This window comes from Mixophyes fleayi, chromosome 10 (genome assembly GCF_038048845.1).
Source record: "Mixophyes fleayi isolate aMixFle1 chromosome 10, aMixFle1.hap1, whole genome shotgun sequence".
NCBI classification, from domain to species: Eukaryota; Metazoa; Chordata; class Amphibia; order Anura; family Limnodynastidae; genus Mixophyes; species Mixophyes fleayi.
In genome coordinates, this window is record NC_134411.1 from 36888731 (window position 1) to 36905946 (window position 17216).

The 17216-nt window shown below is 39.3% G+C and overlaps 1 protein-coding gene across 1 annotated transcript in view; it reads right to left on the reverse strand.

Annotated features, from left to right (window-relative positions):
• The window catches only part of SLC6A5 (solute carrier family 6 member 5), a 72007-nt gene extending 66562 nt beyond the window's left edge, over nt 1-5445 (reverse strand). The window contains exons 1-3 of the mRNA XM_075188427.1: nt 5312-5445; nt 3733-4242; nt 2451-2586 (exon numbers count right to left, since the gene is read on the reverse strand). Coding sequence (XP_075044528.1) covers nt 2451-2586; nt 3733-4242; nt 5312-5314 — 649 coding nt within the window. The 5' untranslated portion in view covers nt 5315-5445. The remainder of the gene's footprint in view (nt 1-2450; nt 2587-3732; nt 4243-5311) is intronic.
• Nucleotides 5446-17216: the final 11771 nt, after the last annotated feature.

Sequence of the window (17216 nt, forward strand, 5' to 3'; positions counted from 1 at the left end):
ACCCATTATAGTGAATAAATACAATAACTCAGTGAGCACAGTAGAATTATCTGTTTATAATGGTCTAAGGAAGTAGTGTGCGGAAACATCCCATCCACCGGCAGAAGGTCTGGGAACAGGGAAATAATTCAATAAAACGCAGTGTAGCATTAATAGCACTTTTACCATGAGGTCTTTGTATCATATTTTGAATGTAAAAAATGCAATTTATAATATACCAACCCTGCAGAGGAATGTCGTATACACTGCAGGATTGCACGACATTGTGGTTGTATCAATTGTATCTAACACCAGTCCCTATACTGTAATAATTGTATCTAGTACACGGCAAGATAGCGTGACTGTATCTATTAACACAAGATTGTGCACTGCTTGAATGTGTCATTGTATCTAACACGCTGCAGGGTTGTGTGATTGTATCTATTAACCAGAGATTGTACACTGCAGGGTGCTGTCATTGTATCTAACACGCTGCAGGGTTGCGTGATTGTATCTATTAACCAGAGACTGTACACTGCAGGGTGCTGTCATTGTATCTAATAGCAAAAGAGCTTGTACACTGCAGGGTTGTGTGATTTTATCCAGGAATACTAAATTGCACACACTACGGGGATGTGTGATTATATCTATTGCATGAGATTGTACACTGCAGGGTTTTGTCATTGTATATATTGAGAACAAATCGCACACGGAATGTGTGATTGTATCGATTAACACAACGCTGCAAGAATACGTGATTGTATCTATTGCATGAGATTGTACATTGTTAAGTTGTGTGATTGTATCTATTAGTAGAAGATTATACACTGCCGGTATATTGTGTTGCATGTATTAATTGTAAATTAATAAATTAATTTACTAAAGCTTATTAAAGCTTTGTGTGGTTGTGTATAATAACATTAGAGTATACAGTGCAGTAATGTGTAATTGTATCTATCAACATAAGAATGTACATACACTGTAGGGATATGTGATTGTATCTAATAAGACCAGATTGTTAAAAGTAGAGACGTGTGTTTGTTAACACAAAATTATACACTGTAGTAATGTATTATCGTGTCTAGTAACACAAGATTATGCATTGCAGTAATATAAGATTAAACACTGCAATGATGTGTGATTGTATTAACACAATATTGTACATTGCAGGAGTATGTGATTTTATTTTATACTCCTGCAATGCACAATATTGTGTTACTAAAATCACACATTACTGCAGTGTTTAATCTTATATCACTGCAATGTCAAATATTGTGTTAATACAATCATATATTACTGCAGTGTATAACTATATTGTTTGAAGTAGAGTTGTGTACTTACATCTAATAATACAAGACAAGATTGCACTCTACAGCAATGTGTTTTTGTATCTATTAACACGAGTTTTGCAGGAATATGTTATTGTATTAACAAACTATTATGTACTGCAGTATCGTGGGATTGTATGAACACACATTGTGCAATGCAGGTTTGTGTGATTGTTTCTATCAACACGAGATTTTAGGACGAAGAATTGTGGGATTGTATCTGATAACATAAAATTGTACACTGCAGGGATGTGTAATTGTATCTATTGCAAGAGAGTGTGCACTGCAGGGTTGCGTGATTGTGTCTGTTAACAACTAGAGTGTACCCTGCAGTATTGTGTATCTAATAACACAATATCGGGCACTACGTGTACGTGTGATTGTAGCTTTTGCATGAGATTGTATACTGCAGATTTGTGTAATTTTATCTTTCAACACTAAATTGTACATTGCATGAATGGGTGATTATATCAATTACACGAAAGGTGTGCGCTGCGGGGTTGTGTTGTGTTGTCTTATGTATCAACTCAAGAGTAGTGTCATTGTGTCTACTAACACCCCATGGCAAATCGCAGGGTTGTGTGATTGTGTCTAATAACAGGTTTGTGTGACTGTATCTGTAACTATTAAAACTTTGCGCACTGCAGCATTGCATTGGTGCGTATTAGTTCATCATTGTACACTGAAGATTTGTGTAATTGTATTTAATAAAACAACATCGTTTAATGCATGAACCAATGATTTAAACTTGTAACACGATGTGAATTGTAATGTTGTCATTATTTTTAGAAGAGTAACACAGACATATTGTACACAGTACACTGTAGCTTGTAGAATGACACAATTAACAATCATGTTCTGCAATTAAATAAATGCGTGTAATCCGTTCACACAACACTGAACTAGCGACGTAAAGTTACTTCTATGGCATTTTATCACGGAAATGTTCTACAGTTGCTTATAATGAAACATAAGATAGGAGGGTCATGAAATAGTTTCACATGTTTTTAATTTGGATACATTTTACAACTTGAAAGCATCGTAGCGTAAATCAATTGCATGTAATTAAACATTTTCAGACTCCAATAGTAATAATAAATAGTGTCGTATTTACACATTAAAGGACAGAAATGAATACTGTACCTCCGCCATTTTTAAATGCTAGGTATGGAAATCTCCAAACATTCCCCAGACCCACCGCATACCCCACCATAGACAGGATAAAATCCAGTTTACTGGACCAATTTCCTCTGGCTTTATTCTCATCTCCATCATCCTCCTAAAAGGAAGAAAAAATCATATATCACATATCACACAGCGCCATAGACACTAAATACACCTTCTCCTCACCGCTGTCAGTCAGGTGTCACTAAACTGATTGTAGTTTAGGAGCCGTGTTACGATTCAACTTAAATAGTTGGGAAATAGCTATGTATTCCTTAAATACTCATAGGTCGACACCCCACCGCTATAGTTAAACCACTGGCAGGACATGCTGTGACTTGTAGTTCCTCCACAACTGGAGCCACAAAGTTTTTATGCTCAAAAATGTATACTTTAGACACGAAAGTTCAATCAATGGGAAGAAGAAATCTAATATAAATGCAATAAGATGAGACACCCAAAAAGAAAATATACTTTCACGCTTGATAAGGTATAGGGACAATGCGCCAATTGCATAGTAAACATGACTGATCAAACGATCTTTGCTGCACAATTTAAATCCATCTATACATTGTCTCTGTTGCCATTTATCGAAATGCATTCTGTCCACACAACGAAAAGGTCATTGCATGTTTTCGGACTTACAACGACAGCTAAAGTGACTGCGACAAAATAATGAGAACAATTACTGTCATGTTGGTACAGAAAATGTCTCCTAAAATTAATTTTACAACCCCCAGGATGGAAGTAGGTATTCTACTGTACGATAACTAGACATCCCTGGAGGAATGTCACCTGCAAATCGCATTCTTTGTTTAGAGTTCAGCAAATATTATAGGATACACGTTTTAGACAGGACACAGCATAGTTCTGTGAAGTATGTACCCAGACAACACAACTTATTCATTAATTGACTTAAAAACCCATCCGAGTCCTTATTGTTATTATTGTTATTATTATTATTATTATTATTATTATTATTATTATTATTATTATTATTATTTTAACTGTAACATTGATAGTTCACGCCAAATAAAAATTCACACGTGACCGTTTCTCCTTATGAAATCGAACAATTAGATGGTAAGCTCTTGGGCCATAAACATGATACAAGACATATGGAATATACTGACTATTGCAAATGCTAGTACATTGTGTAATGCTATTTATAAGAAGACAACAGTAATATAATTTGGTACTGCACCAATTATACTGACACGTGGCATAGAACTATGAGCTTATTACAAAGAGAGGAACTCACCCCACTGAGAGTGCCAGGCAAAACAGACGTGTTCCCATCTGTGCCCAGGACGACCGTGCTCTGGTTCATGGTTACCCAGCCTCCCTTGCCGTTGTTTTGCTCCAGGGTGTTCTTCCCAAAGCCCTGGTTAGTCTCCCCCTCTGCGCCCTGGAGGGGCACAATTCTGCAGTGCAGGGAGTTACTCTGCCCGTTGCTATCAGCCATGTCCTTCACAGGGAAACTGTCTGCAGAATCCTTCCTGAGAGCAAAGTGGCCGTGACTCGGGGTGCTCTTACAGGACCCCCCAGTCCTAGACCTCTCCAGGAAGCTGGCCTTGGCTTCTTCTGGTACAAACCCCTTGCTGTCATTAGAGGTAGATTGGGACAACCTGGCCAGCTTAGAAGAGGCTTGAAGAGGGACATCATTGTCGGGACTGTGCCGAGAGACTCCTGCCACTCCAATCAGTCCTGGGGCAACACCTTCCGGGCTGTTCACAGTCTTCTGCCCCACGTCCATTGGATTCCCGTAGTCCTATGAAATATCAGAGAGCTGTTACTGCACTGTCTGCATGTAATATATACATATATAATATATATATACACCATACAACACGTGTGTTCTGTGCAGCTGGAGGTGGCAACTAAACCCCTTTCAATCTGCTTAATGTCTAATTCTACAAACCATTTAATTGCCCCCAGCGCTTGAACTGATTAATTTGATGGCATAGGCCGTATATAGATGAGGCTAAGCCGGGAGGTATAGGTGAATATAATGCAGAAAGCTTTGCAGGAGAACACCTCCAGCCTCGTTGGGTTTCATATCACGGCTTGAACAGCCTCTCTCTGTCCCTCTCACTATTGTACAAAGATTCTTTAATTTTACGCCCCATTTACTTTCTGTCATTCAACACAACACCAAGCCCGGATTCAATAGACAGCCTGGCACATCCGGAGGGGGAAAGGCAGCAAAAGTCTGTCTCTGACGGTCTCTCAGGTAATCAGCCAAAGGTAGGTAGTTACATTCATACTCATCCCCCAGTGCAAGACCTGAGCCTAATGCATTGTCCTTTGTACACCTACAGCTAGATTATACATGACTTATAAGCACCTAGAGAGGAATATTTATATCTTTAGAGAAAGACGCAGAGATATAGATAGAGAGAGACAGAGACAGAGAGAGCTGTTTGTCTAACAAGATGTAGATATAAGTATTTAAATAGAGACAACACTTAACCTTCCACTGTCCGTATACATCACATTTCTCCAACTATCTCCATTAATAGGACTTTGCAAGTCTGGAAAATTAACTACTTCTAAATGTAATTAAAGTATTAAATATATATGAATAATATATAGCTGCCTACCTATGTATGAGATAGAGGATTGATAGAGATAGATAGATAGATAGATAGATAGATAGATAGATAGATAGATAGATAGATAGATAGATAGATAGATAGATAGATAGAGTGGTTTCAGCACCATGGACAGCTCCCACCACTCTCAGACTATATTAATACCCACTTTTAAGCCCACTATTTCAGTGAAATGAAAGGAGATGGTCCCCATACGGGTGTATAGGACACAGTCCCTGTACTCACCATATCCACAGAGGTCCCAGTTCCACTTGCAGCACAGAAAGTCCCAGTGCAGGGTTAGACTGAATAACTTGTGAGATGAGCTTAAGCTTCTATAGCTTCCTGGGGAAGAGAGGGTTTTGCGTCAGTACAGAGCAAGGTGCCCTTCGTTTGACATTTTCTTGATAATAAGAATTTGATAAATCATTACACACTTACATTCAGATTTTAAAGGGACAGCATCTTCCTAGCGCCCAGCGAGCTGTCAGTCATCCGGGAGATTGCGTCTTTAGCGTGAGTCACATGGGGGGGTGGATAGGGGGGGTGAATATCTCAGCGCAGTAATTAGAGGGGGCATACAAGGACCCAGTCAATGCCAGCAAATCTGTATTTGTTTTCACGTGGAACTCTTTCCTATTGGGTCTGCTGCAAGCAATGTACCAGGACTCTCATATTATCCTATAGCATCAACAGCCTTATTTTCTGTGCCAAGCTACCAATGATTAACTACATAGTCACAGTTTTTGGCAATGGAATGATGGCAGTTGACTGAAGGGGACCTGATATGAGGGATTGTGATTTTTTTAAACCCATCCCCTCGTTATAAAGTGAGTGTGACAACATATATATGTGTGTGTATATATATATATATATATATATATATATATATATATATATATATATATATATATATATAGCCACACCATACAGCATATCCGTGCAGATAGATAGATAGATAAATACATAGCTGTAGAAGGTTTATAACTTAATATACGTATTGTAATTTTTATTTTGATTCTTATTTAGGACTTATTTCTAATACACTTCTAATATATCTTATATTATTTTCTGCTTCTGAGCCGCAGAAAAACGGGAATAAACTTTATTCTGGTGCTTAATACGAAATATAATTCGTCCGTCTTCATTTCATATTGGAATTATCTAATTTTTTTAATACAAAATCTTTATACAGTATCTTTACATTGTCCATCTGAATGTCATCAACCTGTCAGACTAATATCATCTTTTATAATAGTAGTGCCATACATTTGGTAACATTAGCAATTAAAAAATATATGTTCTGTTTTCTGTTATCCATATATTTTATTATTCGGAAACAGCAATAAGATCTTGTAGCAAAACAAGTTTATTAAATATGATTATTTTCGTTTCTGTTTCTTGAATACAAGGTTTCTAAACATTTGAAACGAACTTAAGAGTTCTGTGATAGATAAATATTATTGTAATGAACAAGCAGTAATTATGTTTATGCCATAGCATAGTGTTGCCTAAGATTTATAATTGTGTACATTTATGTATCGGATAAATACACGCAATTGAGCATTGGGTTTATATAAAAGTATCTAGTAATTGGTATTTGTTACAATGTATCTGTCCTCGCTGGTCATGGGGTAGTCAATATTTTATGCTGACTCGCTGAATGCAAACTTGCGTCACATTTCTTATCCTGCTGTCGAGGCAAAATGGCTCAATTACATTTACTTTCGTTTAAAAGGATATTAATAAGGCGATATACAATTATCTCTGGTTATTATAGTAACTTCACAGATATCTTAACCCCCTTCCTGCCGCTGTAGCTGCTACATCTGATCTTGTCTGTTCTCAAGGTTACAAGGATTATGGTGTAACTGTGTACTACGTAATCTAAGTGAGACTTAGTGGATAATTGAAATATTTGTGTCCATTAGTTGTTGATGAAAATGTTTCCCATTGTTTAAATCACTGAGTATTAAGCTTGTAATTATATATAGTTTTATGTCTATACATGATCAATGCAGAGAGTGTAACAAGAAAGAGAGAGAAAAGGGGATGTAGAACGAAGAAAGAGAGAGAGAGAAAGAGAGAGAGAGAGGAGAGAAAGAGAGAGAGAGAAAAGGGGATGTAGAACGAAGAAAGAGAGGAGAGAGAGAAAAGGGGATGTAGAACGAAGAAAGAGAGAGAGAGAAAGAGAGAGAGAGAAAAGGGGATGTAGAACGAAGAAAGAGATAGTGAGAGAGAGAAAGAGAGAGAGGAGGAAGAGAGGAGGGAGAGAGAGGAGAGAGCGAGAGAGGAGAGAGGAGGGGGAGAGAGAGAGAGAGAGCGAGAGAGGAGAGAGGAGGGGGAGAGAGAGTGATAGAGAGACAGAGAGGGGATGTAAAAAGAAGAAAGAGAGAGAAAAGGGGATGTAGAACAAAGAAAGAGAGAGAAAGAGGAGAGAGAGAGAGAGAGAGAGAGAGAGAGATAGAGAGGAGGGAGAGAGAGAGAAGGGGATGCAGAACTAAGAGAGAGAGAGAGAAAGGAGAGAGAGAAAGGGGGATGTAGAATGAAGAAAGACAGAGTGAGAGAGAGAGAGAGAGAGAAAGAGAAGGGAGAGAGAGAAGGGGATGTAGAACGAAGAATAAGTGAGAGAGATGAGAGAGGGGGAGAGGGAGAGAGAGAGAGAAGAGGGATGTAGAAAGAAGAAAGAGAGAGTGAGAGAGAGAGAGAGAAGAGGGATGAAGAAAGAAGAAAGAGAGAGAACAGTAGTAAAAGAAGAAAGAAAGAGAGAGAGAGAGGGGGGGGAGAGGGAGAGAGAGAGAGAGAGAGAGAGGGGGGGGGGGGGAGGGAGAGAGAGAGAGAGAGAGAGAAAAGAGGGATGAAGAAAGAAGAGAGAGAACAGTAGTAAAAGAAGAAAGAGAGAGAGAGAGGGAGAGAGTGACACAGAGAGAGAGAGGGAGAGAGAGAGAGAGGGGGATGTAAAAAGAAGAAAGAGAGAGAGATATAAAAGAGAGAGGGAAACAGACAGAAGAGGGAGGGAGGTAGATGGGTGAAGCATGAGGCAGAAATGAGAGAGGGTAAGGATTTATAGGGTAGTGAGCATATTCATTTACTTCTCCTATATAAGCACCTAGATGGCGCTAGAGGAGCTCCATTGAAAGTCAGGTACTGATCACAGACATCATCTAGGGGACATTTCAATGTATGCAAACTCCACTCACTGAAGCCCATAATAGGAGCCTATCTAAAATAAAATAAAAGAGGATTGGAGTTAAGAACCACTGTCCTACTGTATGGAAGAAACTTAAAAATAAAAGAAATATTCAAAATAAATAGGACAGAGCATTCCAAACAAGCCATAGACATGATTATAGAGAGGCACAGATCTGTGAAGGGGTTAAGACCATTGCAAAGGCACTTAGGGCTAGATTTACTAAGTTGCGGGTTTAAAAAAGTGGGGATGTTGCCTATAGCAACCAATCAGATTCTAGCTGTCATTTTGTAGAAGGTACTAAATAAATGAAAGCTATAATCTGATTGGTTGCTATAGGCAACATCCCCACTTTTTCAAACCCGCAGCTTAGTAAATATAGCCCTTAATGTCCCGCAGAACTTAACGCAGTCAACTGTACAGCAGTATAAAATTACAGATAATTACATATATATCAAATTACAAGTATAAAATTAGAGATCAAAATGTCCCCCTTAATTTAGTTGCCAGACAAGTAGGACTCTTAGAAAACTTCCTGAAAAGCCAGCCAACAGGGACATTAAAGTCAGTGGTTGAAATGCAATAAAATGACCTTGGTTTCAACAGTCCAAAGGCATGCCACAAAATTGCCCATGGGTTACATATCCTTCTTGCAAAGAGATTCCAAAACCTCATCTAGAAGATTCTACAGCAATGTGGCAGAAAGAACCGTGGTTTGAGTAACGTGAAACTTTTTAGCCTGAATTCTAAGAGGCATGTATGTAAAAATCAAACACTGATCACCAGCCATTATGAAGTATTTTGGAGGTGACACATCTCAGGGAAGTTTGTATAAGATGAATCCACAGTGAAATTAGCTGCACACTACATAAGCACCTGCTATAGACCAAGAGGCAAGAACTTAAAGGTGATGTGCACAACGATTTTATTCATATATGTATATAATAAATAAATAATAATAAAATAATCATCTGATCCACAAACATCCTTACAAAGATAAACATTAAACAGCTTATCATTCTTGTTCATCACCAAGGCAACGTGAGTGCAGTAACACTGTTTCAACGAATTAAAAAGTAACAGTCCTGGCTGGCTGCCAAGTGATTATGGTAATGGGAGGGGCATGTATGAGCTCAGACCACTATCTTTTCAAACTTACTTGATACATGTCTGACGAAATCTCCAGCTGACAATAATGATATGCTGGAGTGGTCCTTCACTTTCGAACAGTGTCCCGAATTCAGGTAAGGTGAGGCAAACCCTTCTTCCCTTTATGTACTACACATATGGGGGGAAGAATATTTTAAAGGGTGCCGTCCAAAAGGTGGACAAGCCCATTAAGATCTGTTAATCCCCCACCCCCCATGAATAAGAAATTTTAATAAGATCTTGATGTTATCGATGGAGGGGAATTGTGAAGTTCTCTTAGAAATGATCCATATTCCTAGTTACAATTACATTTTGAACTAACTCCTGCATCATTGCCAATGTGACACATTTTGATCTCACAAATAAAACATATCTGTATTTCAATTACAATGATTATAGAAACAGTAAGACAAGAGCTGTAATAATATAATCTGGTTCTTTTACAATTTATAGACCGTCGGTCTCTGTACATTCTACTCACCCCCCTGACAGAATACAGACGTAATAGTGTTAGAAGTAGATGGCCAATACACCCGGCTGCTGGTGAGATAATAGGACTATTTAGTAGATCACTGTTTACAAGAGACAATGAACTGACAGTGTGTAAAATTAATCACCCCCCAGAGGAAGGTGCTGGGGGATTATCTGTAGACCCCATGAGCACTCAACATACATTAATAAAGATAACACTAACCTTGTTTAGATGATTATGTTAATGGTAATATTATATGGGGGCAGGGATGATCCTGCGTTGGGACAGATTGGGGTCGTTGTTTTAGGCAGCAGAATTTCGGGGGCAGCAAATTTCATGAGGATCATTTAAAAACAAATCGTGACTTGTTTTGTAACCGTGTGTATATTTATTTAATTTCTTTCTTTTCTGATGTATGTAAAAATTACTACAGAGTCAATGTTTATTTTTCATATGGTACCGTGTCTTAATATAAAATATCTACCTTGCATTGTGTAATATTGGTGATAATTTTGTAATTTCACAGGTGCCACTGGTAGCATAATATTTGCCCTTCACCATAAATAGGGCATAAAGTGCAGTTTATACAAACTCTCTAAAATAGTATATATCTAGAAGTGGTCGTGTGAGTTTTATTATAGTAAATTATTAAAAAAACAAACAGATTTATATACTTTCCCACCATGTTTTACAGGATATAAGTGCAAGTGTTATAATTTGATGACTGCTGGCAGTATTTTGCCAGTGGGCAACTGGACCAAAACCAGGGGGTAAATTTATCAAGTTACTGGTTTGAAAAAGTGGAGATGTTGCCTATAGCAACCATATTCTGTCATTTTGTAGAATGTATTAAATAAATGATAACTAGAATCTGATTGGTTGCTATAGGAAACATCTCCGCTTTTTCAAACCAGCAGCTTGATAAACTTACCCCCAGGAGGTAGAGTTATCAAACTTTCTAAAGAAGGAAAAGTGGAGGTGTTGCCCATAGCAACCAATCAGATTCTAGCTATCATTTTCTAAAATATATAGATACATGCAAGCTAGAATCTGAATGGTTGTTATGGGCAATACATCCACTTTTCCTTTTCAAAAGGTTTGATAAGTCCACCCCCAGGTCAGTGGGAGTGAGGAGAGTGTGGCCGACTTCGCTGAACTATCCGAGGACTAGGTACCAGCAGAGGTGTGCAGGAGTGAGTAGACTTTCGTTAAGTCACCTTTTTGGTACTGTGATACTAATTAGCATATTCCACCCAAAACTGAAATGTCTTTTTTGTTTGGTACTATGCTATAATTGAACATTGTAATTTAATTGAACATATTGACACAAGCTTTCAAATATTCAGCAGGGGAAGGGTCAATTCTAATGCTTGAGAACCAACCCTGAAAAGATCAGAACTGCATCTAGTATGAGACCAGTAACCTCAGTCCCAGGATTCTTGTGGTCTGTAATATATATAAACAGGTCCTCCTGGGGCAGTCTCTGTGATCTGCCTGTTAGCTGTGATAATCTCCTTCAATTCTCCACAACTGGCTATAAATCTGCATCCATCACAGGCACAGCCATTCACATTAAATTAACAAGCCACCGCAGCCTTAATTACTTTGTCAAAGATGAAAAATAGTAATTGATTCAGTCCTCGATCACTTCCCCATCTCTCTGCTCACAGATAAGACACAAGGACCCGGGGTAATGGCACATGATGAGATTCGGAGGTGACAGTTATGGGGACGTCGGACCACATCTTATGTGGTCCGAACACAACCCAATATGTTAAAAATACCATAACTGAGAAACACTTGGGAATAACACTATGGGCTAGATTCACTAAGCTGCGGGTTTCAAAAAGTGGAGATGTTGCCTATAGCAACCAATCAGATTCTAGCTGTCATTTTGTAGATTGTACTAAATAAATGACAGCTAGAATTCGATTGGTTGCTATAGGCAACATCTCCAGTTTTTGAAACCGGGAGTTTAGTAAATATACCCCCAAATCTATGTTAAAAATAACTAGAAACAAACATCAATGGATCACTAAAGATACACAGCCTCAAGTAGAGTTGGATGCAAATTCCGTCTAAAACAAAGGGATCAATTGTGGCAGAAATGCATTCTACGTATTATGTTGCATATCAGCTGATCGTCATCATTAATAGTTTATATCTTACACCAGGGGTAGAGCACCCGCAACAAATATGTTTCTTGACAGCCGTATCCGCATCTGCGTCCAGGTCTTTTTTTTCTTACATGAACGTGAACTCTATTGTACTTGGTACGCCTCGTGCCCCCCCCGATCCACCTCTATAAGCGCAAGGTGTCATATCCGTAAGAGGCGACTGATTCTGCGTAGTTTATTTTGTGCCCCTGCGTTGTAGGGAAATTGACATTTTTTTGCAGCGCCAAAGGATTTGCGATCGACTCTACGTGAGGCTCACAATGAAAGAAAACTGTTCGTGATATTAATATCTGGAGCTCATCAGAACTAGAGATCTTTGACTAAAGGTTGTAATCCTGGGGGGAAAATTTCGCTAATTAGAGGGTTCTTGTGTATATATTTCCAGCAATAAAAGCATGATACTGTAGGGCAGTGTTTTTCAACTCCAGTCCTCAGGACCCACTAACAGTGCAGGATTGCCAGGTGACCAATGAAATAATTACACCACCTGCTACATTGTCAGTCAGTAAGGAACACACCTGTGCTCCAGCAAGGAGATATGGAAAACATGTACTGCTAGGGGGTCCTGAGGACTGGAGTTGAAAAACACTGCTGTAGAGTGTTAGATCTTATATACCAGCATGATTACTAATACACAGGTGTACCTGTCCCTACAGCATCCAAATGTACGCCACTAGCAAGATTAAGGGGTAGATTTAGTAACGTTTCTTAAAAGTCAAAGTGAAGGTGTAGAAACCGATCAGATTCTGGCTACCATTTATCTAGCACATTCTAAAAATTAAAGCTAGATTCTGATTGGTTGCTATAGGCAACACCTCCACTTTCCATCTCAGAAACTTTAGTAAATCTACTCCTTACTGTTATCCTACCACGTACCTACACTGATCCCGTTTAACAATCTCGCTCAACCCATAGTTATACACTGTTCAGGTTATTTGATCATTTCTTCATACAAACTCACTCAGTTCAAGAAGGATTATTTCCCTGGAAGAGGGGGCGAGGGAGTTAAAAGGGGGAATAGGGGGATCAGCGTTAAAGCTAAGACGAGGGATTATTACTGTACAGTAGTGTCACCTACCAGCGTCTAGGGACTTCCAAGGAAGTCGCATCAAAAGAACTTCGGTTAGAAAACCCAAGATTCTAACCACAAATACTAAGACCACCCATCGGCAGTGAGAATATTTGGTAAAACTACTTGGTTGCGCTGTGTGCTGGTATTTAGTGTGTTAAATATATCACACACTTGACGTCTATTTTGTCCATTGTTAAATTCAGTATTGCTCAACCGACTTTTTGTTTGCCATTACCTCTAAACTGCACCGATGCTCAACACTTAAATCTTCGAAGAGGTCAATCTCAGCGAGGGCACCGCAAAAATATAGGGCCCATCACTACACTTCAGACCTCAGCCCTCTGAACTGGACACAAAGGCATTCTGAGATTTGTAGTACCGCAACAGCCAAAGAGCCACAGCTACCTGACCCTGCATTGTAAGATGCCCACTAGAAGGTGTTTGAGAACTGCTTTCAGGAGATAGTGTGACAATGGATCTATGTCCCAACGGCAATAACCAGGGTCACAAACAGTCTCGGTACTAATGGTAACAGAGATGAGGGGAACCGAAAGTGAAGCATCTGAGCCTATTTCTGCTCCATTGGGTGGGAACTCATCTGTGTAACAGCTGATTAACTCATGAATGTAAGTCTCGCTCATTATAACCTCAGATGAGCAAAGCCGTTCTGATTCCATCCATGTATTGTCAATTTAGTTTACTCTTTTTGATCATAGCTTCTGCGAAACATGAAATTCACCATTATAAAATAATCCCTTGTGCATATTATACACTAAGGTCCTGGATGGTGGGAAGATAATAATCTTTGATTTTCCACAATTTGCTCTGCATTGCTTCAAGTCTAGAGTATTCCTGTAAATGTTTAATTGCTGTACATGACTGTTTGTTTATGGTGTGTTTGACGAAAGTAACAGCACCTTGTTGTATTTAATCTCCATCAGCTGTTCATCTATAATGGCCCAGTTTTGAGGCGTGTAAAGAAAGAATAATCTGTAGCCAATCAGATCATCTGAAAGGTGACAGCAGCACAGAGTATGTTAGGAGATGAATGTGTTGACCTTGTGAAAGACAGTGACCTGTCCACATGTGATTGTGTTAGGCAGAACATGGCTGCATGTGATGGAGGCAGTGTCCATGATGAGGGGGAGGGAGGGAGGCAGGTACTAGACCACAGACTGAGAGTTATATAGTGGAATGAGCAGGGTCCTCCTTCAGCACCGAGTAGTGAAGTGAGGCTCCTGTCATACTGATATAGGAAGATTGTAATATCAAACACACCTTTGTACGAGACGAAGTTCATGCTTCCAACTTGTTCTTATTTCTTGACAAATGCCCTGAAGCTGATGGACATTTATCTGTATAATATTATGCAAATTAATTTGGTATCCAAAATGGAATGATGGCAGTGGGAACGACCAATGAGGTGCTTGGTTCCAGGCGAGGATTGGTCAATGAAATCCAGAGCCCCGCCCATCAGTCCTTCATAAAGCCTTCAAATTAAATTGAATTTCACAAGTGCCTCTGGTCACAAAGGGGTTAAAGACCATTGTAGCAGAGGACAATGAAACACTAAGAACCTTTATGTCACGAACGCATTGTGAGCAGAACACATTAAATTATTTTATTCGTGGTACAGCAGAGTGCAGGGAGGGTCCTGCCACGTGGCCACCTCTGTGAACATGGTGGCAGCGTAGAACCGTCAAATAACACAGAACATGTTCTATCGTAGACAAGACATTGGGTTACAGTAATTTAAACCAACTGACATGCTAATTGAGGACTAACAATTGAAGTATATCTACTTGCCCTTTAATTGGTCCTGTTTCTACCCTTTATTTTTGATTGGCTGCTACTCATCCGCAAGGGTCTTCTACATGGTCAACGAGCAGGTTCCAATACTGGATTGGGAGAACAATCTTGGTGAGGACTTAAAAATCAATCTGTTTATCAGTAGATTAGCTGACGGTAAAGCACGGAATCTGACTAGGAGAGCGGAGAGAGACGACTATATACACAGTGGGCAAAAGAACGCATATACACACTGAAGGTAAAAAAATAAATAAATTATATATATTAATATGTATTTTCTTTTTATTATGTAACATAGAGGAATTGTCCTCTCTAGGACATGTGTAGCAATTCTGTGGGGATCCTTCCAGCTGGACTGCAACCATAACCTTGTAATTAGCCCCCCTGCCCCCAAGTGTCCGAAGGAAAGTTCAACAAACCTGTATCCCAGGACTGTAGCAAACGTGGTACCTGATCTGACAGTAGTAGCCACAGCCAAGGCATGGAGGAACCCAGGCTGAAAGGTTAGGCAAGGAGGGATCCTAACAAAGAAGAGGGGCAAGATAGATTTTTCAAATTTGGGATGAAACACCTTTTAAGAAAACCTCAAAACATAACACGTGGGATGAGAAAAGGGCTGAGAGTACTGAGAAATAATCTTCTATTATAAGTTATAGCTCTGACTTCCAAGTAAATGTCATGCACTAGCTATTTCCCAGCAGTCACTCTGATATTATTCAGTGTCATTAAGTTTGGTGACATTGGACAGAAACATTTCCTACTGCACCTCATTTGCTGAGAATAAACCAGTTCTGGCAGCAGCTAATTGATTAGATTCTTAATTGCTGATTAGTATTAATCTGCCTTATACTTCAATGTCATCCTCCTTTTCTGTCGCTGTCACCTGAGGTCTGTGTTCATTCACGTCAGGCAGACGCAATTGTCACAAGCTGCAATACTTTGCAGGAGATTACAATCAATTCTAACGCCGTTTATCCGCTGATCGCCGAGTGAACATTTATTAAGGAGAAACAATAAACAGAAAATCCTGTTTGACAGTAATTGTAGCACATTTATAAATAGAAATGTAAAAAATCTGCAATTCATGAAAAATATTGGAATTACAAGAAACACCGTCTTAAAAAAAATCTGGTCTTAAGTGACAATTTGCAAATTGAACAATACTCACTTATTCATCATTGACATTAAGGTCTAAATTTAAACGGCATTTTAAGTCTAAAGTTAACTCTATGAAAGTAACGAGCGCAAAGGAGTTTTTGCATTTTTACTATTTCACATTTAAAGAAATCTTTGATGCCATTGGATTCAGAATTTGTAGTCTACTTTCTAAAAACCATTCCAAGTGTTCTGGTGTCATTTTAGAACCAGATATTAAATGGGGTTGGTCCATGCATTAAGAAACGTTTAATTCTACTCCACTTTCCCCTAACTAGTAGAACTCCAGGGGGTTAATGTATCAAGCTGAGAGTTTTCCGGCAGGTTTGAAAAGTGGGGATGTTGCCTATAGCAACCAATCAGATGCTAGTTGTCATTTTGTAGAATGTACTAAATAAATGATAGATAGAATCTGATTGGCTTTTCAAACCCGCCGGAAAACTCCCAGCTTGATACATTTCCCCCCAGGAGTCGGGTCATGGATCGTTTTTAAAATAAGCCAACACTTGTCCAGTAAACTTTTGTCCGCTAACCTGGCTGAGAGCCGTTTGCCCTCCAAATTTTCAGGCTGTCCTGCCATAAGATTGCCCATCAAACATAAGTTCAAACCATTCCTCTACTACTTCCCCCTGCCCTCTATCCAGTACTAACTACCCCTCTTGCTCTTTCGCCTTCCCTGTTAAAAAAAAGTGTCCCCCGCGTCTGCAAGATCCGAGAACAGTTTATTTGTAGCAGCGGCCCCTCAGCATTAACATAAGAAGCGCTAGCAGGGATCTAATGAACACTGGGGTCCTGGGTTTGACATGAGTATACTCCCTACAAGAGGGTTACAAGCACTAGGTTCAGGAGTTCTGCTGTGTTGAGTATGTCTCAGTATTGTATTATTGTACCGCTCTCCAATCCTTCGGCGAAAACTGCCGTCTGTTACATTACAGCCAAATATTTCAAATTTTGACTCGTCAGTCCAGAGCACCTGCTGCCATTTTTCGGCACACCCAGTTCCTATGTTATTGCGCATAGTTGAGTCGCTTGGTCTCGTTTCCCATGGAAGATATGGCTTTTTGGCCGCAATTCTTCCATGAAGACCACTCCTGTCCAGACTTCTCCAAACAGTAGATGGATGTACC